The sequence below is a fragment of the Phoca vitulina genome, unplaced genomic scaffold (genome assembly GCF_004348235.1).
Source record: "Phoca vitulina isolate PV1807 unplaced genomic scaffold, GSC_HSeal_1.0 scaffold26, whole genome shotgun sequence".
Classification (NCBI taxonomy): Eukaryota; Metazoa; Chordata; class Mammalia; order Carnivora; family Phocidae; genus Phoca; species Phoca vitulina.
The window spans coordinates 855,020-876,924 of NW_022589729.1; the positions used below are offsets into that span (position 1 = coordinate 855,020).

Consider the following 21,905-nt stretch of genomic DNA (forward strand, 5'->3'; position numbering starts at 1 on the left):
CAGCCAGGCACCCCAACAGGATTTATTCTATTCTTGGGTGTCCCGTTCATGTTTTTTTTTTTTTTTTTTTAAGATTTTATTTATTTGACAGAGAGAGACATAGCGAGAGAGGGAACACAAGCAGGGGGAGTGGGAGAGGGAGAAGCAGACTCCCCGCCGAGCAGGGAGCCCGATGCGGGGCTCGATCCCAGGACCCTGGGACGACGACCCGAGCTGAAGGCACACGCCTAACGACTGAGCCACCCAGGCGCCCCTCCCGTTCATGTTTTATCACTTATTCATTATAACTGCTGAAAATACAGCACAACTGAATTTATTCTTTTCTCATCAAGAGAAGAACCAGAATCTTTTTTGATAGCAGCCTTATGGCCAAGACAAGTCTAGTCAGAAGTTAGTCGCATGAAATGCCAGGAAAGTCGTGGGTTCATAAGCAGACTCCAGGATGTCTGTTCTAAAACTTGTGGGTGAGAAGTGAGCTCAGCTAGCACAGGGTGTGATGAGCTACACGAAATTATTTCTGAGAAGGTGCTGCTCCTCCCAGTCCCCTGAGCAGGGCCCGGGTGGTGGTAGTTTAAAAAAGTACTTAGAAACCATAATTGTGAATAGGAACTATTTTATATGGCAGGCCCTTGGGTGATTTTCTTTCCCTTTTGTCTCTACCTTTTTCTTTGCTCCTTCCTTCCTCTCTCCCTCTCCCCTCCCTCCTTCTTTCCTCCCTCCCCCATTCCCTCTCTTCTTTCCTTCTCTCTTTTTTTCACTCTGAATTTTAATGTTTGTCATACTTGTATGATAAAATTAAGAAGAGCTTCTAAAAATACTAAAAATTTCTGGTATTTGAATTTTCTGCTTTTAATCTTTTTTTTTTTTTTTTTTCACCACCAAAAAGGAAAATAGGAAGGAGCGCCAAGCAATACCAGCTATGCAAAGGGGACTTTTGTGCCCTTGCTGGAGGCAGCAAGGCTCATCACAACAGTTTTATGATAGAAGAGACTGATGCCCATGGGGCACACAGACTGTGACATCTTCCATCTTTCGTCCCACATTATAGGCGGAGAAGACAGAAGCATGGCTTACAGAACTCATCAGAAGCTTCCCACTGCTCTCAGGACCGATTCTAAGCTCCAGTGTGGCTGGAGTCTGGTGAAGCAGGGCCCGATATGGAGAACACAAAGGGAGAAGTTAGGGAGAGAAGTGTGTGTGTGGGCGACCCTGTTGGATCTTGAGGGTTGTTTGACGATTTTGCATTTTACTCCAACTGAGATGAGAAGCCATTAGAAGGTTTTGAGCAGAGGAGTGATGTAACTCCAGTGATCATTCTGGCGGCTCCATTGGGAATGGCCTGAAGAGAGGTGAGGATAGAAGCAAGGAGGCCTGCTGGGAGGCTCCTGCCACGATCCAGGGAAGCGATGATGACCAGACTAGGATGAGAGAAAGCAGTGGTGAGAACAGGTAGGATTCTGCGTACATGTTGAAGACAGACCCTGTGGGATACATGTAGATTGGATCTGGGATGTGAGAAGGTGCCAAGGATGAATCTAAGGTTTTTGGCCTGAGCAACCATGAGCATGGAGTAAATACAGAGGTAAGGAAGACTGAAAGAAGTGGGATGGGGTGGGATAATAGGATCGGATTCAGTTAGACATGTTAATTTTGAGATACCTTTTAGCAAGCCAAGTACTGGAATGATACCTTTGGGTGGGCAGGAGGAGATGGGCCGTAGCTCACAGGTAGAGGGATTGGACCATGGACGTTTATTCCAAATACTTGGAGATAAAATAAAAACATGGGTACAGATAGAGGGAGATGAATGGATGGGATGGCAGGAGCTTGGACAAGTTCTCAGTTTCCTCAACGACGAGACGCAAGGATATCTGCTGAGAGCGAGTGTGTGGGGGGGGGTTATCATAGAGTTCTGAGGGAGAAAATGTGTGAAATGGTCACCTAGAAGAAAGGCAACAAGAGCGGACTAGGGAAGTAGAGTATTTAGTATTTGCGTAGTGGTTATGAATTTAAAATGAGACCCGTCACAATGGTTGTGTGTTTTTCTTCAACCTCTTCAGCTTCTGGTTCAGGGTGTCTCATAAGGCTGCAATCAATATACGGGCCAGGGCTGAGCTGGCTTTTCTGTTTCCGAGTCTCACTGGACTGCAGTCAAGGTGCTGGCTGAGCTGCATGCTCATCTGGAGGCTGGATTGGAATGGAATTTATTTCCTTGTGCTGTAGGACTGCAAACTTCGTGGGATTTGTTTGTTTGCTTCTATTTTTGCTGGCTCCAGGCCACTGTCAGCTCCTAGAAGATGCATGAAGCTCCCTGCATGTGGCCCTCTCTGTAGGCCGTTCACTTCATGGCACTTTGTTTCTTTAAGGCCCTGCCAAAGAGTGAACGTGAGCCCTCTGCAAGAAGTCTTAATGTAACCCAATTACGGGACCCATTACTTTTGTCATACAGCATAGCATATTCACGGGAGTGACATCCATCATCTTCTCCTTATTCTGTTAGTTAGAAGCAAGCCACAGGTCCTTCCCAAGCACAAGGGGAAAGAATTATACAATCCAGGAGGCAGGAATCATGGGTGTCCCCTTAGAGTCTGTCTGCCACATCATTCAATTCCCAATAACTGATACCCAGGAAGCCAAACTTAGGAAATAGTACTTTTTTTTTAAACAAAAACTTATAGAGCTTTTATTCTGAGTCAGGAAGAGATGGGACAGAGACATCAGTGAACTCATCTAGGTCTTTAAAAATATTGATCCCCACAGCAACACTAGTGGTGGGTCCCACTATGATCATTTTACTGTTAGGAAGAGACGGGACAGAGACATCGGTGAACTCATCTAGGGCATTCAGCTAAGTAACTGCAGAGCTGGGACTCAAACTCAAACTCTCGGGCTTCGGAGTCCATACTCTTATGCTCTATATACTCATAATAGTATGCTAAACTGTCAAAAACAAAGTCAATGCATCAATGAATGCTGTTAAGGGACACAGGAAATAATTACCCAGCAGCTAGGAGGGACCCAAGTAAGTGTTGAGACCATATTTTTGTAACTCAGTTTGGAGGCCAAGCCATTTGGCACTGTCAGAGACTTTCATTGAGATATTGGGGTCTTTCTTCTATTAACATTAAGTAACACAGGCCAAATGGAGTCATGGAGCCTGGAACAAAAAAATGTGGAGGAATTTTTTGTTGTGCCTGAGATTTCTTGGAGGCGATGTACCCTTGTTACCTTTTCCTTATTTACCTGGGTTTTATTTCCTTATTTACCTAGATTTCATCTGCGGTAGATTCCTAAAGAAGGAATAGGTGAGGGGGGGTAACTCTGACGCTAATAACTTGTGATAGACTTTCTGTGTGTCCTGCATATTGAGTTGAGAAGCAGAAGAGCTAAAACGCACAGTCAATCCAAAGCTTCTGCCCTTAGCAGTAGACCTGAGAAACCACATTATGAAAAATCATTCACATCTGAGAAACCATGGTATGCAAAGTCAGCCAGACATAGGTGAGCAGGCAGGTGGGGGATGAAGCATGCTACAGTTCTGGTTTCAGTGTAGGTCAGATGCCACTGGGGGCCATTTCTGAGGAATTTCCCCTGGGGACAGCACGACTGTGCAGGAGAAAGATCCAGCCAAATGGGCTCCTAAGAGAAGACATTAAATATTTGACCCAGGGCCCTCAGTGGCAGTGAGGTGTTTGTATTGTTATATAACAATATATAACAGTATATGACTTCTCTGGCTTTTGCTTCTTACTTACCTCCTTATCCTGTCCTTAGGTAAACCACTTCACTTTGGGAGCTTTGGTTTCCTTATCTGTGAATTAAGGGAGCTGGATCAGATAATCTCTAGCCCACAACCTGTGATGGCATTTAAAGTCCACTCTCCCACATCATACAGACCTGCTCAATGTGGAGTCCTGAGGCTGTGCACCTCTCTAATCATTGCTCACCAACACTCTCTTGTTTACTTTCTCCCCGGCTCATTCCACTTTGTTCTTTTTGTACTTCCTACATGGCCGTCGGTTTTTGAGGGGCTATACTTTCAGTAAAAAAAAAAAAAAATGTAATTGAACAGGATGTATTCATTATTTCACAGTGTTTTGAAACACACCCTGAGCTACAGGAAATTTAGGGCATGGGAGGAGTGATGAGCTAAGTCGGGATGATCTCCTGAGAGAAAAAGTACTCATGTCCTAGGAAGCCAAAGCCCCAGTCCCTCCACCACCCATCTGTTTGCCTCTTGGAAACCGTGATCTCATGAAGGCTCAGGCCTGCTTTATGGAACCTCATGCTGAGCCAAACTCTCCTGGTGATCGGCTGTACTTCCGGGAAGGAACCTGGGTCCTTTTAGAAGTTCAGTGACCTGCCTGAGGCCCTGGCATTCAGGAGAATGAAGGGAGCATTCCTTTGGCGGAGCCCCACTCACATGAGTCTGCTGTTCGAAAAATCTGGGTGGGTCATTACTGGTTGTACTGCCTTGGAAAGTGTGGACAGACTTGGTCATTCATGACCCACACCAACTGCAGGAAAAACAAGCAGGTTCTTTGAGTTGTTAAGTAGCATACCTCCTTTTCTGAAATTAAAAGAAATATATGCTCTTCTAATTATCAAGTAATTTTCACTTTAGAAATTTAGAAAAAAAAACTTAGAAGAAATTTAGGAAAAATTTTAGAAAAAAAAAGCATCCAAAAGAATATAAAAATGCCTATAATCCCATTGTCCCTAAAAGACCAAAGCATAAGACCTTCTGTTGTATGCCCTTCTGAATTTTTGAATTTGTGTGCCCATTTAAAACATCTCTCTTGGAATCTCAACATGATTCTGTGTTTTTAATAGAGGACTATACCATTTTCCTTCTTTTTTTTTAAATAAAGATTTTATTTATTTATTTGAGAGAGAGCACATGAGAGGGGGGAGGGTCAGAGGGAGAAGCAGACTCCCTGCTGAGCACGGAGCCTGATGCGGGACTCGATCCCTGGACTCCAGGATCATGACTTGAGTCGAAGGCAGTCGCTTAACCAACTGAGCCACCCAGGCACCCTCCATTTTCCTTCTTGAATAGCTATTGTGTGGTAGGCTCCTTCTCTTTCAATTCTCTTTCCAACTCTGTAAGACATATTGTATTATCTCGTTTTTGTTGATGAGAAAACTGAAATTCAGGGACTTATGGTGATTTTTCCAAATCACACAGCTCCTATTTATCTATCATCTATCTATCATCTATCTATCATCCATCTATCGTCTATCTTATCTATCAAATGAAAGTATTATCTACTTTTTTAAACCAAGCTGGGACCATACATACTAGTAAACTACTAAAAATATTTACCCTTTGGTAGATAATTCCTTTTAATTCCTTTTTGGTGATTCAAATTTCACAGTTTATTTAACACCAACCCTTAGGTATCTCACTTCTAAGTTCTTTACCTGACTACAAATTCCTTGGTTTCTTTCATTAAGGAGGCAATAGGATTTAGAGAAGGGAATGGTGTTGCCAGTGGGAAAACAAATAACCAGCTAGCAGATGTCCCATTATGAAGGCTGAGGACCAAGCCTCCTACAATGAGTGAGACTGTCCCTTACCTCCCAACGCTTTCTCAAACTCTCTTGGCCTATCCTTTAGGAAAATTTCTTCATTCCTTTATTCCCTCCCTCTTCCGAGCTCTGAAATCCTTTAATTGTGCATTCATTGTGGCCCTCTAACTTGAAAAAGGAACATCTTCCCTGGCTTTATTTTTGTACTCCAAATTTTCCTTGAGGACACAGAACCCTAGCTTTTGATTCCCCTGGTACCTATCACAAGGACTGGCACGGAATAATAAACATATTTTAAACAAACATCTATTTGTTCTTGATCAAATGATGAACACATGCCAGTTTGTTCTTTAAGGAGTAGTTAGACCTCAGGGACATCCATATAAACATCAACGGGTTCTGGAACATCCCACTCTGCACACTTCCTGTACTGCTCAGCTAAGCCTCACTGTTTTCAACGGGAAGGTGGGCAATCAGAGAAACACTGCCCATCATTATTCCTGCCCCAAGGACTCACAGCTGCCCCCAGAAACAGCATGGCCGGTGGCATTTTTAGCTTCTCAGGTGATGTGGCATACTGCCTGGCTGCTAGAGGGCATGTGACATGGACAGGCAAACTACTTAGTGACTGTCACACCCTGGATCCTTTCCTTCAGAGCTGTGTGCTCCGTGGCTTAAGGATTTTCTTTTGTGTTTGCACTGACAATGAAGAACTCTACCATTAGTTTCATTTCGTTTATGGGACTTTTAAATTTTTACATAATTTCAACCTTATAGAGAAATTGTGAAGCAGTATAAAGAAGTTATATGCCCTGTACTCAAATTCAGTAATTGCTAGCATTTCCCCCAAATATACAATTCTATTATGTATACACACAATCTATAACTGTCTCTGTATTTATGTTAATAACCATGGGTTTATACTTACAATCTGCCACTAAAGAGGTAATTCTAGTCTCCCATTCCATATTTGTAATTTCCTTCTCTAATCTGATAATCTAATTTAATCATTCTCTTCAATATATTTAGTCATTTGCTCGTCTCCACTATACACAAAATAGTGTCAGAATTGCTAACCCATACCACTGTGAAAAGCCAAACTGCTAATAGAGTTTAGTATTTGTTTCCAGGTCTCTCTGTCTTTAGATTGAGGGCATATACTTAAAATACTCTGCTCACAGATATATTCATATGTCAAAAATCATCATATTGTACACTTTAAATATCTGTAGTTTAAGTCAATGTCAATAAAGCCATACAAAATTACTGTGTTCAAAAGTTTCTAAGGTTCATTCCCCAGGGAAACTTTTCAGAGAAGTTCTGTTACTTAAGATACAGTGAGGTTCATTTGCTTCCGTTTGTTTTCTATTTCAGGGTTCAACTTCCCTCTTTGTTAATTTCATTTCATTTTTTTGAATATGTAAAGCATTAACATGGTTCCAAAAGTCAAAACTATCCGGAAAGTTATATATGGAGAAGTGCCTGATTCCAGCCTGTTCTCTGTAGGTAGCCAATCTTACTGGTTTCTGGTTTATCCAAGTTACAAAATAAGTAAGTTTATCCAAGGAAAATTTGGAGTACAAAAATAAAGCCAGGGAAGATGTTCCTTTATCCTTTCTGTTTTTTTTAAATATATAAATAGGTGAAGAGGATTAAGAGGCACATTCTTCCAGTTACAAAATAAGTAACTCACAGGGATGTAAAGGACAGCATAGGAATACAGTCAATAATACTGTAAGAATTTATAAGTGACTACACTTATGGTGGTGAGCATTTTGCAATGTATGCAGATGTCGAAACTATGTTGTGCACCTGAAACTAACATAATATTGTGTGTCAACTATACTTCAGCTAAAAAGAAATTTGGAAAAACTCTTTAAGCAAAATGAATTACAATGTGTTGTGGAATGTATAACATCTGTGAAAGCAAAATGTATGACAACAGCACAAATGCTGGGAGGGGAGCTGTGCAAATACACTATTGCAAAAAAAACCCACAGATGTATGTACATTTTTCTTATTTCTCCTTCTTTCATCTGTATATACTCATGTAGTACACTTTCCTTTTTTTTTTTTCACATAACAGTATATCCTTAAAGTTATCCCTTATCAAGTTCAGATCACTCTTTTTTTCTTCTTTTTTTGGGGCAGCCATATAATATCCCGTGCCTTCCTGTAGGACTTGTATGGTTTCATGCTTTACATTTAGATTTCTCATGTATCTGCGCTTTATTCTTGTGATGAGATAAAGTATGGATCTCATTTTATCTTTTTCCCGATGGCTACTCAGTTGTCTTATTTACTGAAACGTTGATTTTTTTGCTCCACGGGTGTGAGCTGTGCTGCTACATCTCTGATGCATCCTGGGGGCCCATTCTGGACTATCTAGTCTGTTCCACTTGTCAGTATATCCATGTGCCACAACCTCATTGTTTTACTTATGGAGGCTTCACAGAATAGTTTTATATGGGAGATGGGCTTCTTATTGTAACTTTTCTTTTTCTGTGTTTCTAGCTCTTCTTTCATGTTTCTTTTTCCATGAGAACTCAAGCTGAACTTTTGTATCAACTTGTCTAATTTATAAATTTATAATTTAACCAGGGTGCTTTCCCATTTGATCAAGTGGACCTTGATCTTTTGTGGCTTTTGTGTAGGAGTGTTTTCCAGTTTCCCTCCTACAGGTTTTGCACATTTGGTGTTAGATTTATACCTAATTATCTGATTTTCTTTGTGACTATTAAAATGGCATTCTCTCTGCCATCGTGTCTTCTGTCTGGTTATTGTTTGTGTATATTAAAAACCATTGACTTCTGTCTGTTCATTTTACAGCCGGCTACCTTGCTGAAATATTTTATGATTTAGCCTAATCCAATAGTTTGAGTTAGTCTTGCCATTGATTCTCTAGGGTTGTCCAGGTATACCCTCATCTCAAGGGAGTTGTACTTATTTTCTAACTTTTTTTTTCTCTTTTTAAATTCTGAAGCCTCTTGTGAGCTCTCCTGTCTCATCGCATTAGCTCATATTTTCAGTGTAATGTTAAATAATCACGGATAGAGTGGGCATCCTTGCCTTGCTCTCTGCCACTGTCTCTTGAATGACTATATACAGTTGAACCTTGAACAACACAGGTCTGAACTGCATAGGTCTGCTTATACACGTGTTTTTTTCAATAAATCCAGTATAGAAGTATAAATGTATTTTCCCTTACTTATGATTTTTTTTTAAGATTTTATTTATTTGAGAGAGTAAGAGCACAAGACGGGGGAGTGTCAGAAGGAGAAGCAGATTCCTTGCTGAGTGGGGAGCCCCATGTGGGACTCGATCCGAGGACCCCGGGACCATGCCGTAAGCCGAAGGCAGATGCTTAACTGACTGAGCTACCCAGGCACCCCACTTATGATTTTCTTAGTAACATTTTCTTTAGCTTTATTATAAGAATACAGTCTATAATACATATACAAAATATGTGTTAATTGACTGTTTATGTTATCAGTAAAGCTTCAGCTCCGCAGCGGGCTACTAGTTAAGTTTCTGGGGAGTCAAAAGTTATATGTGGATTTTTGACTGTGTCCAATGTCGGTGCTCCTAACCATCTCGATGTTCAAGGGTCAAATGTGTATGAAAAATGCCTTAAAGGCTAGAAATAGCTCTTCAGTGTAAGAAGCTTCTGGATATTTATCTGGCAAGACGAGATTAAGGCTCTTCTTATGCTTAGTAACTAGAAAAAGAATTTAGCAAATGGTGAAAGTAAAAATTTGATTTTATAATAGTTCATTGAAAACACTTGTGCTGGGCCCCAGTGTTACCTTTTATATTTAAAGACCTCTTTGATTATACTTTGCTCTTCATTCATTCATTCATCTAAGATTTACAGAATGCCTCTAATACTCCAGACACTCTCTTAGATTCTTTCTCATTTAATTTGTACTGTACCCATGTGAAGTTGATATTATCCTCATTTTATATGGAGAAAATTGAGGTTAAGAGTTAAGTGGACACACAGCCTCTAAGGTTGAACTCTGATTTTGAATCTGCATCTCCTGGTTCGAATCTAAACTCTCATATATTTCTTTGTCAGGGAGTGGAAACACAGAAGAGTAACAATCAGTATATTTTTAGAAAGCAACGGTCTTAAATTCTCTTTCTTTCATTAAAGGTCACAATGCTATATCCAGTCACATCGTTGTGGGCAGGCTTCTTTAAGTAGAACCTGAGCGTATTAATGGGAGTGTATTTGTTCTTCTCAGTTATGAAGGACTTCAGAGAAATGTTCCTTATGGTATCAGGGATCCAAACGACAAGAAGCTTTGCAGATGGTGATAAGTATATCAAAGTATCCAGGACCGAGAAAAGCACCTGACATAGGGAAAGCACTCAAATAACAATAATTACAAATTTATTAGTGTTGATTCTGTTCTACATTCTTTACTTGTATTAACTGGTTTCATCCTCACAACAACCCTAAGGGCATTTCTATTATTGCTTGTATTTTATAGATGAGAAAACTGATGCATGTGCTAATTAATTTACCAAAGATCATATTCAATAAAAAAGCTGGAATTCAGTCTTCAGATCCCCTGCTCTTAACCACTACACTATAAATCTTTCAAATAAATGAAGTTCTGTGATCATGAAAACAGGAGAATATTCTACCTCCTGAATATGAATCTACCAGCATTACTTACCAAGTACATTTTTCTGTTACTTAATGTGGTGGGGGATTTTGCAATCGATTAAGTAAATGAAAAGGCTCTTGTACTTAAGGTAGAGGAAAGGCAACTGAATACCTGAAATTCTTTATGTCAGGTACTGTGTTAAATCTAAGTGTGTTTTGGTATTTCAATACATCCGACTTCTTGCAAAACTGCAAAGCCCAACGCAGCTCAAAATGTAAACCCAGCTTCTACGGGCCCCCGTCCTGAGCATATAACCTGCATGTGCACACCCACAGAAGGTATGTAACAGGACTGACAGTATACAACAGGCAATTATAAACAGTGGGCCGTGCAAGGGCCATGGAGGTCATCCAGTCCAACCACCAGTTTCGTGTCGAATCCTGAGGAAGTAACACAGTCACACAAAACGGACATCTGGGCTCTTTCTCACTGGCGCGCTTTTCATTACATAATACCTTTGCTTGCCTTTCCTCTCTTTTCCTGCCTGTTTTGTGCAAAAGTAAACGGCCCTGGCTTCTCGCGCTTGGGACCAAAAACCCATAAAGCAGAAAGGCAGTCGGAGCCCTTGCAGGGATCCGGCTAACCCGAGACACAACAGCCAGCCCAAGGTCAGAGTGAGCCCCGGGTCCGCCCTCCAGGGTCGGTGCGCAGACACGGCCGCATTTCGCAACCCTCCGCGCCGCCTGTCGGTAATCCCCCAGCCGAATGACACCGCTCCCCGCCCAACTCCGCGGTCCGTTTCTGTTAACGGGGTGCGGCCGAGGCGCTGGGCCAGCGGACGACTGGGAGCCGTGGGCCGGCAGCTCGCAGGGCCAGCTGCGACGCCAGGGCCCCCACGGGGCGGCCAACGCCACCACCGCACGGCGCCGGCCTCACCCCTCCCAGCTGACGCAGCGCACACCTCTCCGCGTTCGCTGCGCGCCGGGGGGGCGGGGCCGCCCGCGGACCGGACTCCCAGCGCCGTCCTCATTGGGCCAGGGAATGAGTGACGCGCCAGTCCCCGCCCCCTCGGCGCCCGCCTCGCCGCCAGTGCTCGCGGCGCTGACGTGGCCGGGCGGGCGGTGGCGGCTCCTCCCGGCGCGGGTAGCCAGTCTTAGCTGCGAGAGAGGGGCGGGGTGGCCGGGGCCGTGCTCCCCGGGCCAGCTCGCGGCCCGCCCCGCCGCCCCGGCCCCCCGGATGAGGGTATATATTCGGAGCGGGCGCGGGACGCCGAGGAGTGGCCGCGCGCTGGGAGCCGGAGCCGGGCTGAGTCGCCGTTGCGCCGAGGGAGGTGAGGGGCTCCCCGCCCAGTCGTGTCTCCTTCCCCCGTCACCCGCCAGCCCGGAGGGGACTCCGGGGCCCGGTCCCGCCACGCGCACGCTCCCACGGCCACGTCGGTGCTTGGCGCCCGAGCCTGGCCCTGGCCGAGGAACCGCCCCGCGCGCCCCGCAGGCGCTTGCCGTGCTCGGAGACCCCCGCTGGGGAGCGCGCCCCAGCCGGCCGGGGGCTTTGGGGAGGACCCGGACGGGGCAGTGTGTGGAATGGGGCTTTGTCGAACGGCTGGGGGTGGGCCTCACCTGGATGCGGGGGCAGGGGCCTTGAGGTTCTCGGGCCGGGGCCTTGCGGACAGTTTGGGCAAGCTCGGGGGCCTCCGGTGGGGACAAGTGGTCGTTTGAAGTGTCCGCTGGGAACGGGGTGGGCCGTCTGGCACAGAAGAGGGAGAGAATTCTGAGGGCGTAGGCAGGGAAGAGTGGACATACCTGCGGGGGACGTGAGGAGGGGACAAAGCCCGCTTGCCCCTTTTTGTTCGTTTGGTTGGTTTTTTAACACTGGTGGTGGGAGAGGGTTGAGATTGCGGGGTTTCCCCTGCCTTGGCCACGCAGGAGGATGGGAGTGGAGGGCTGAGAACGCACACATGTGCTGAACATATGGCTTCCTGAAGATTGTATTAAGTTTGGCCTGATGCTGTCCTGTGTTTATTTGTGCACGGTTTATGAATTCTGAAATGAGGCAGTAGTGATTATGATAATAGGAAGATGTCATTATGTAGTGCTTTTAGTTTAAGGACTTTTAAGGTGAAGTTCTTTAGGTGTGGACCGAAGGGTTTACAGGAAGCTGAAGGCAGCTTCTATTCCCTCATTATTAGTGAGCTGGCTCCCTTAGCTGGGATTAAGAAAGACTTCATAGTCTGCTGCCAAGCACTTATAGGATTCAGTGGTTATGGCTCAACTCCAAGACTATTTTTCAAAAGTTCTAAGAAGTTTACTTATCAGTTTTGGGGGCATAATATAGCAGCAGAGATAGGGGCAGGAGGGAGACCAGGAAAGGAGGGGAAATCCTGGATTTCTTTAATACTGGCATTTAAATTTTAATAAAGGTATATTTGATCATGGTGGATTTTTACCAAATTTGTCATTGTTTTTGATGCAGGTGTATTAGGCATGGGCATATACCAAATCCTGCCATCATTTTTAGAGCAGATCCTTGACTTTTTCAGACTTTGCTTGTCAAAGTAAAAATCCTACTCTAACTCTTGTATTCACTATTGCTTACCATTACACGTTACATCCAGACCTCTTACCAGAATTAATTTAGCACATGTGACCTTGTCAACCTTTGCAGACCACCAGTGGTCTAACGTCAGGTATCAAAGTTTCACCTGTGTGGGGAAAAATTTAACCTGAGTTGTCTTATTTGTATGGATCCATTTTCCCAAGCATCTGAAGGTGAATGGGTATTTAATGACTTCTTAGGAAAAGATTGATTTATATCTTAAAATGTTATAATACTATGTTTGCATATGTTTTAGTAGGCAGGGACTCTCCACTCTTGACTCTCATTTGAGGGTGTGTGAGGAAGGCTGGTTTTATCGTCTTTATGAGGAAATGTGTACACAGGGAGGTGGAATGATTTGCATAGGGTCAGTTGATAGGGAGGGACCAAGAACGAGGACTTCCAATTCTTCAGTTACCTGGTTGCCAGATGATCTTCCTGCTATAGTATGCTTCCTTAAATCTGGGCAAAAACAGTAGTATAGATGAGACCTTAGGAAAGACCCAATTCCTTGGACAATAGTTTAATAGAAAACTGTCTCAACTTTTTTTTGTTTTTTACATGATGTATTTTTTTAATTAAAAAACAATGGTATCATATCTCTTGAAATCTATATAAATCAATAGAAATGCCTTTTAATATCCTAATGCATGTCCAAGGCTCAGTCTTCTCACTTCTTTGCTTTTTTATCCATCTACACTTGCCAGGGGATCTAAGTTCATAATTAATATCACGTATGCTGATGACCTTGAAAGTTTTCTCTTTAGCTCCAGTATCACCTTCGAACTCTAGACTACCACATTCTGCTGTCTCATCAGCATTTGTTTGTATGTCTAATAGGCACCTCCAACTTAACATGTCCGTGCATATTTCTAAATCTCCTCCTGTCCTAATGTTTCCCCACTTCAGTAAATGGCACCACCAGTTGGAGTCCTCTTTGCTTGATTCCTGTCTTTCTCTCTGTCTCCACATTCCACCCATGACCTAATCCTGTAGGATTAGGACCCACATCCACCACCGCTCTAAGCCAGCATCATCTCATGGAGACTACCGCAGTACTTCCCTGACTGCCGTCTGCTGGCTTCCACTTTTCCCTTCATTACAGAATATTTTTCCACACAACAACGAATGATCCTTCTGAAATCTAAATCAGACCATGAAGCTCCCCTGCTCCAAATTCTCCAATGGCTTCCCAAACCCTGGAGTTCTTACTTTGACCAAAAGGCCCTGCTTGATCTGCTCAGTGTCCGCCTCAATTAGAGTCCCTCGGGCTCAGTCACTCTGCTCCAGCTGCGTTGACCTTGCACATTCCTGTGTCAGAACTGCTGTCCTGTCCCTAGAATGTTCCTCTCTAAGATACTGACTTGCTCTCTCTTCATTCGGATGGATTGTCAGATGTCTTAGAGGCTCCACCTAACCACCCCATTTAAAATATCCACTGTCCCCCTCTCGTTGCACTTTCACCGCTTAGCCCACTTTCTTCTACTTGACATTTTATATGTTTGCCTGTCTCTCACACTGGAATGTGGGCATGTGCATTGTCGCTTTGTGCATTGCTGTGTCTGTGTCCCCTACATCAGCGCCTGGCAGACAGTAAGTGCTCATTAAATATTGAATGAATTAATGGCACATGAAAGTTAAATAATGTTCCTTCATAAATTGTCTGTTGACGTACCTCTGCGTGTGAGAAGGAAACTGAGCAGGAACCTATGGGCGTGAGTGAGGTTGTGGGCTCACCATCTGTCTTTGAACAGGAGTAGCAGCACTGAAGCACGTGCAGCCTCATCTGTGGCCACTTGCTGCCCATCTTCCAGCACGACGCCTCGTGCCTTGAGTATATTTCTTTACCTAAACTGCTTTTCCTGCCGTTGCCACAGACTGGGTTTTCTTTCACTTCTTGTACCTTTCTCACACTTCTCTTCATCCTCCACTGCCTAACTCAGCCAGTAGCTCTCCTCCTGTTCTATAGCTCAGTGTTCTGAAGCCCAAGTTTCATTTTTATAATAGTAGCTGATAATCTTTATAGAGGGCTTTTTATGTGTCCAGTACTGTTTTAAATGCTTTTCATTTGAATTCAGTAATTCTCTTAACCTTAGAGGTAAGTACTGTTTTTATCCTCATTTTACAGAAGAGAAAAATTGAGGCACAGAAAGGTTAAGTAACTTGTTCAAGGTCACAGAATTAGGAAATAGTGCCGCAGGGGTCTGAGCCCAGCCAGGCTGGCTCCGGAGCCCGATGCTGACTTCCACCAGCTCTCCTGCCTCTTAAATGAGATCTTGGGTTGAATTCTTAGTATTTGCTCTGCTTATGAGGGTTATTGTCTGATGCAAAGATCATAGGCATTAGAGTCAGGTTTATCTGGGTTAAAATTCCTGTTCTTCTATCTACTAGGTACGTAGCCTTGGGCAAATTACTGAACCTCTTTGAGCCTTGTTTTCTCATTGGTTCTTACTTCACTTATGCCTCTGAACCTGGTGAATAAAATTTATTTTTCCCATTTTGCAGATGAAATTAACAGAGTTGAAGGTATCTATGACTTGGTCCAAGGAAGAGAGCCAGGAATAAAAGTCACTTTTGTTTGATTCCTAAACCAATGAAGATGCACTTGAAGCTAGAGTATGTGAGGCAGGCCTTTAAGGGTGAATGGGATTTCAGTAGATAGGAGGGGCTAAAGGAAGTGCTTGGAGGAAAGGACAGGGGTCTTAGGTGACAGCAAGGTAGAACTGTGTCCCACCCTGATAATAAGGTTTCATTTTTGTTTCATATGGGAGCCTTAATTTTGTTAGGAATCATTGGTAACTCATAAAGTGGATTTCATGAGTAGTACTGTTCGTTTCACACTTGAAGCATTATATCCCTGAAATAAATCTAAATAACAAACCAAAAATAAAAGTTGGGAATATAGCACACTGAATCTTACGTGCTCATCTAATTTGAAGTTGATTTTATAAGAAGAATCCTGAAGCCAGTCTATCACTTCAGTTTTAGAGGGCACCTTATTTAAAGAAAAAAATTATAAAAGCTATGTGCCTGTCTCTATTGTCTGATAAAACATTTCCTGAATGTATTTTTGAGTGGGCATTAGTTAAAATTCTTTCTGAGCAATTTCTGATTTGTATCACCGTACCCATTACTGAATAAAAAGTAATAATACATTTTAAAATGAAGTATTTACTCATCCTGTGAAGTTCCGCCCCTGCCTGTTTTGTGCATTTTCTTTCTTTCTCCATTCTGTTGGCTTGTGAACTCATTTCTGCAAAGTGAGTCAGATGTAAGAACATCAGTTGTGTCTGTATTTCTGAATAAAGTATAAATAATGTACTCTCTCTTGCTGCTCCTTTCTTTTACACACCCACGCCCACGCGCACTCACCCACAGTCTTTTCTCCTGAGAGGCAGTAGAGCGTAACAGTTAAGAGTGTGACTTCAAGAGTCAGGTTGTTAGGATTTGAATCCAGGCTCTGTCACTTTCCTAGTTTGGGACTTTTGGTGCAGTATCTTCCTCTGTAAAGGAATCCCAGCAGTAGTACCTTAGCATTGTTTTGAGGATTACATGAACAAGTGTCTGTAAAGCAATTAGAATTGTACTGAGTCATCCACGAGTGATATGTAAGCGATAGGTGTTATTATCGCTACCTCAGGGTACAGATGTAGGTTCTCTTAACCTGAGTTTGTGAATGGTGTTTGATGTTTAGTAGTCCTGATGAGATAGATACTGTTATTAATTCCACTTTACAGGTGAGGCACACAGAACTCCAGAACATTGCTCCGAACTACCATGTCTGTTACCTACCACTGTTCTTATGGTAGGAGATAGCAGGCTGTTTCTTTGGTAACTTTTTTTCCTGTCCTTCACGTCTAAGCAGTTAGAACTTGGTGATGATTCTTTACAGTGACCCTCAAATTTCTCCCTTTCACACTTACTTCCTTTGCAACTAACCTGGCTCAGAACTTTGGCTTTTCATACCTGCAGTTGTCTTTGAACTTGTTTTCCTGCTTCTAGTAGTCCCTCCTTACCATCTATTTTATGCCATTGCCCTTTCTGTCGTCTCTCTAAAGCATGCTGACATGGCCCTGTTGAGTAATCTGCTCTGGGCTTCTTGTTACTCTGTTAGGTCTAAATTCCTTGGCTTGGTTTTCAAGGCTCTTCATGGTCTTGAGTCCTACCCTACATCTCTTCCCATCATGCTGCGTAGAACTTCCAACTTTCTTAACTGCTCTCGTCACACAGGTCTACTCTGCTTGTTTTCTGATCTTATCTGTGTTAATACGTGAGGCGCACACAGCTCCATCATGCTTCCTTTGTGAACTCTTTCTAGACAACGCCTACCTTCTCTTGTATTTATCTATAGTAGACAAGTAGATTCAATATTTCCTCTTTCTCTTATTTTTGAATAGTATGCAGTTTAGCACTTTGCTGTATTACATTTCTTATCTGTTGATTGTTACGTGTGAATTGCCTGTCCCTTCAGGGTTTAATTCTTAGTAAAGATAATAGATATGTTTTTATTGCTTCTCTGTAGAAGTTGCTATTGAAATAAAATGTATTTTTCGTGATTATAGGTGTTCCTATCTTCTTGGATTTTGTTTTATTCTGAATACAACAGAATCGTTTCCCTCATTAGCGCTAGAAGGAGAACAGTTGTTACTTAGAAGTCAAGTGCTCACGGCCAGAGGAGTACGACAGGGGCAGCAGTGGGGAGGCCAGAGGGTGAGCCCTGGAACTGGACCGCCTGCTGGGCTCACATCCCAGCTCCGCCAGCTGGCCTGGTTGTGTTGCCTCTCTGTGCCTCAGTCTCCTCAGTGGTAAAGTAAGGAAGGTAATAGCACCTCTGTTGTAAAGTTGGTGAAAATTAAATGAGACCTTGGAGGTAAAGTTCCTAGTACAGTGCCTGCTGCATAATGCTAGTTAGTATTACAGTTAATAATACTAATTGTCCTACAAGTTTATTTTTAAATTTTTATTTATTTTTATTTTTTTAAATTTTAATTCTGGTGTATTTAACTTATGGTGTTATATTAGTTTCAGGTGTACAGTGTAGTGATTCAACAGTTCTATACATTCCTCAGTGCTCATTGTGATGAGGCCTCTTTAGTCCCCATCACCTATTTCACTCATTCCCCCCCCACCTACCTCCCCTCTGGTAACCATCAGTTTGTTCTCTGTAGTTAAGAAAAAGTCTGTTTCTTGGTTTGTCTCTCTCTTTTTTTCTTTTGCTATTTGTTTTGTTTCTTAATTTCCACATATGAGAAATCATATATTTGCCTTCCTCTGATTGACTTAGCATAGTACTCTCTAGCTCTATCCATGTTGTTGGAAATGGTAAGATTTCATTCTTTTTTATGGCTGAATAATACTTCATTGTGTACACACACACACACACACCCCATCTTTATTTATTCCTCAGTGGATGGACTCTTGGGCTGCTTCCATAATTTGGATATTGGAAATAATGTTGCAGTAACCATAAGGGTGTATGTATCCCTTTGAGTTAGTGTTTTTTTTTTTTTTTTTTGTAAATTCCCAGTAGTACAATTATTGGATCATAGGGTAGTTCTATTTTTAACTTTTTGAGGAACCTCCATACGGTCTTCCACAGTGGCTGCACCAGCTTGCGTTCCCACCAACAGCGCATGAGGGTTCCCCTCATCCTTGCCAACACTTGTTTCTTGTGTTTTTTATTTTAGTCATTCTGACAGGTATGAGGTGATAATTGTAATTTTGATTTGCTTTTTTCTGGTGATGAGTGATGTTGAGCTTCTTTTCACATGTCTCTTGGCTATCTGGATGTCTTTAGAGAAATGTCTGTTTATGTCTTTACAAGTTGGATCTCTCACAACTCTTGTGAGGGAAAGGCAGAAGTTAATTTCCTTAACATCAAGTTTTTTAAAAAAATGTACTTATTTGTAGTAGGAAAAGCTCCTCAGGTTTTGAGGTTGGACTTTGACCCACTGTTGATTCCTTTTTTTTTTTTTTTAAGGTTTACAGGTGCAGAGATTACACCTCTATTTTCACAAAGCTTGGCTACCAGAGCATTATGAATGTTAACGATCTCAAACTCAGGTTGTCCAAAGCTGGACAGGAACACCTGCTACAGTTCTGGAATGAGCTGGATGAAGCCCAACAGGTAGAACTTTATGCAGAGCTCCAGGCCATGAACTTTGAGGAGCTGAACTTCTTTTTCCAGAAGGCAATTGAAGATTTTAACCAATCCTCTCAGCAAGAGAAGATGGATGCACGAATGGAGCCTGTCCCTCGAGAGGTGTTGGGCAGTGCTACCAGGGACCAGGATCGGCTGCAAGCCTGGGAAAGTGAAGGTACTGAGCATGGAACGTTCATTTTAAAGTTTGTAATGAGATACACCAGAGGTATTAAAGTAGCTGGATCATGTAATGATTTTTTGGATTCTCCTCCTATCTTAAACCAGGTGACTGATCAGAAAGTGACAGATTATGTTGCTAAAACTTCTACCTCGTCTCCCCTTTCAGTGCCTACATGCTCTTTTCATTTCTGTTCCCCATTCAGGGTTTTTCTCATTCAAGTCTTAATGTGCCTCTAGTCTCTTTCCTTGCTCATTTCCATGCTTCTACTAGATTTCCCACCCTGAAGCACAAGTTAAATGTTTCAGTTTATGCTGGCTTCATCAAAAAACCTTCCCTCGCCTGTATTTCCGATCTGGTCTCTTCTATTTCCCTCCGCTCCTACTGTCCCATACATTTTAGCTGGACCAAATAATTCACCTTTCTCTGAACATTATGTCTTTCCTGCCATTGCTCATGCTTATCCTTGGCTTGGACTGGCCTTTGCCCCTTCTCTGTCTAGCTGGGTCACCTTGAAAGGCAGTCTCCCGGAGTTGTGCTATGCAGTGCAGTGGGGCATATGGGGAACATACACTCATTTCTGAAGGTTTTTTTGATCATGACCTTTTCTTCAGTGTCCCAAGTTGGAGTTATTTGTCCATGCTTGGCTTCCATTCTTTCTTAAACTAAGAGTTGTTTGTGTCTGTCTTCATCATGAAATTGTGGACTCCTGAAGAGCAGCCCATATCCTGCTTGTCTGTGGGTGTCACAGGGCATTTAGAACAGGGTTTTGCAGTTAGAAGTTGGTTGATCAATGTGTGTTGAATTGCCCCCATATTTTATCTTCTAAAGTGTATCATAAAATCTGTCCCCATAACCAGTTCTAATTAGTGCCTTTGAGAATGGCAAAATAGCTCAAATGTACCTTTTCTGGTGGAGTTCAGAGCTGTGGTTTTTATAACCCACTACTTCTCTGTAAGTAATAGTGACTAAATATTGCAGGTCAGGCCCTTGAGTGTTTGTACATGGTCCTTGTCAGATCTGGACCTCATGTCCTCAACCGTAGGACGAACAGATCTGATTAATACTTTTTTTCCTTTGTAAAGAATGGTACTTAATTGCAAAAATATAAAAATAACAGAAACACTACAGAGAAGTTGCCCTTAACTGAATCAGATGTTTTTATTTGCTCACATTTACACCTATTACTTGATTATTATGTATATTTACTTTTATAGATGTGCAATAATGTTATAGATAAAATCTTATAGTCTATATTTGTACCACACTATTGCCATTTTTATTTTGTCTTTCATTCTTTGGCTTTCCCTGTCCCCACAAAAAGGACAGATAATTGCCATTATCAGCCTTCAGTATACATCTCCATGTCTTTCTCTGAGCATACAGACTTAATAATTTTCAAACTGTGTTCCAAGGAACCCTAGGGGTTCCACTGCTGGGGAGACTGTCTCATGTAAGGAGGGGAAATGGATGCTAAACATCTTTGTCTCTAACTCCATCTTCCCACTACAAGAGCAGTGCTAGTTTGACATGTTTTATGTATTTGATCTTTATGTCAGGTTTTAGGGCTTGGAGATTAAAAAATATCGAAAATAATTGGATGATCTCTAGGAAGTGCCCTTTTAGATCTCAAGGGCTTGGGAGAGGCTAACCCATCTTCTCAGAATAGGGCTCTGCCATTGAGCTGTCAGGGAGTAACTTCCAGATGGATCCTTCTGAGCAGAGAGCACTAACTTTGGATTCATGAATCCTCCCCTCCATCCCTGGGTTTAAAAAAGTCTACAACAGAGTGAAAGTCACACAGGGCTCTTCATACCCTCAGGTATCCCTGCTGCCTGTATTTCTCCTTGTGATTTTAGGCAGATGAAGTCTTCCAACGAACTCTTATGGAAAGCCAAAGCTTTGACCTTGTATAACGGGGACCATGAGCAACAGTCAAAACGTCCTATAATTTGAGTCTTCATGATAACCTTTTTGTTGGAATCTGTGGAACTAGTCTACCTTTATGACTCTTCATTTAAACTGAAATCTGGAACTCTTTCAATCAAGTATACTACAAGAAAGTACGAAACAAACTTCCTTTGGCTTATTGTCAAGGGAGCAATACTTATTTGTGGCTTAAACAGTAGGGATGAAGAAGGAGACTTTGTAACTTTTTTTTTTTTTTCAGGATTTTATTTATTTATTTGACAGAGACACAGAGAGAGAGGGAACACAAGCAGGGGGCGTGGGAGAGGAGAAGCAGGCTTCCCGCTGAGCAGGGAGCCTGATGCGGGACTCGATCCCAGGACCCTGGGATCATGACCTGAGCCGAAGGCAGACGCTTAATGACTGAGCCACCCAGGCGCCCTGACTTTGTAACTTTTCATTCACTTAGCCAGAAACTTCCATGTGTTTGCAAATTCATAACAAAATGAAGTTTTTGCAGTAAGTTATCAAGGGGAAGAGATTGCCATTGTGAAGATTCTAATTGTTGTATTTCAGATAGGAGGAAGATCCTGGCAGTTGTATCAGACAGTGCCCCTCGCGTCCCCCTCCTCAAGATGGAGAGAATAAAAGCATTGTACAGTATTTTTAGAATGTCTGGTGGCTGTTGACACTAAAATGGACATTTTCACATTTTCATGCCTAGGGTGGAAAATTATTTCTGAAGGATAAATACATAAGTGAGCACTGTGCTCCTTGTTGAAGAGAGATCTTATTTTCTTTCTTTTTTTTTTTTTTAAGATTCTTTTTTAAGTAATCTCTATACCCAAAGTGAGGCTCAAACTTACAACCCTGAGATCAAGAGTTGTATGCTCTACCGACTGAGCCTGCCAGGCTCCCCCCGCTTTTTTTTTTTTTT

General features: G+C 42.5%; 1 protein-coding gene across 5 annotated transcripts in view; it reads left to right on the top strand.

Annotated features, from left to right (window-relative positions):
• The first annotated feature begins 11,237 nt into the window (after positions 1-11,237).
• UAP1 (UDP-N-acetylglucosamine pyrophosphorylase 1) overlaps positions 11,238-21,905 on the top strand; it is a 39,734-nt gene continuing 29,066 nt past the window's right edge. For 3 of the 5 annotated variants that reach the window (XM_032422050.1, XM_032422049.1, XM_032422051.1), the window contains exons 1-2: positions 11,239-11,478; positions 18,721-19,057. In XM_032422050.1, coding sequence (XP_032277941.1) covers positions 18,778-19,057 — 280 coding nt within the window. In that variant the 5' untranslated portion in view covers positions 11,239-11,478; positions 18,721-18,777. Of the gene's footprint in view, positions 11,479-18,720; positions 19,058-21,905 lie in introns of all 5 variants that reach the window. The other 2 variants (XM_032422053.1, XM_032422052.1) reach the window with 2 other exon arrangements.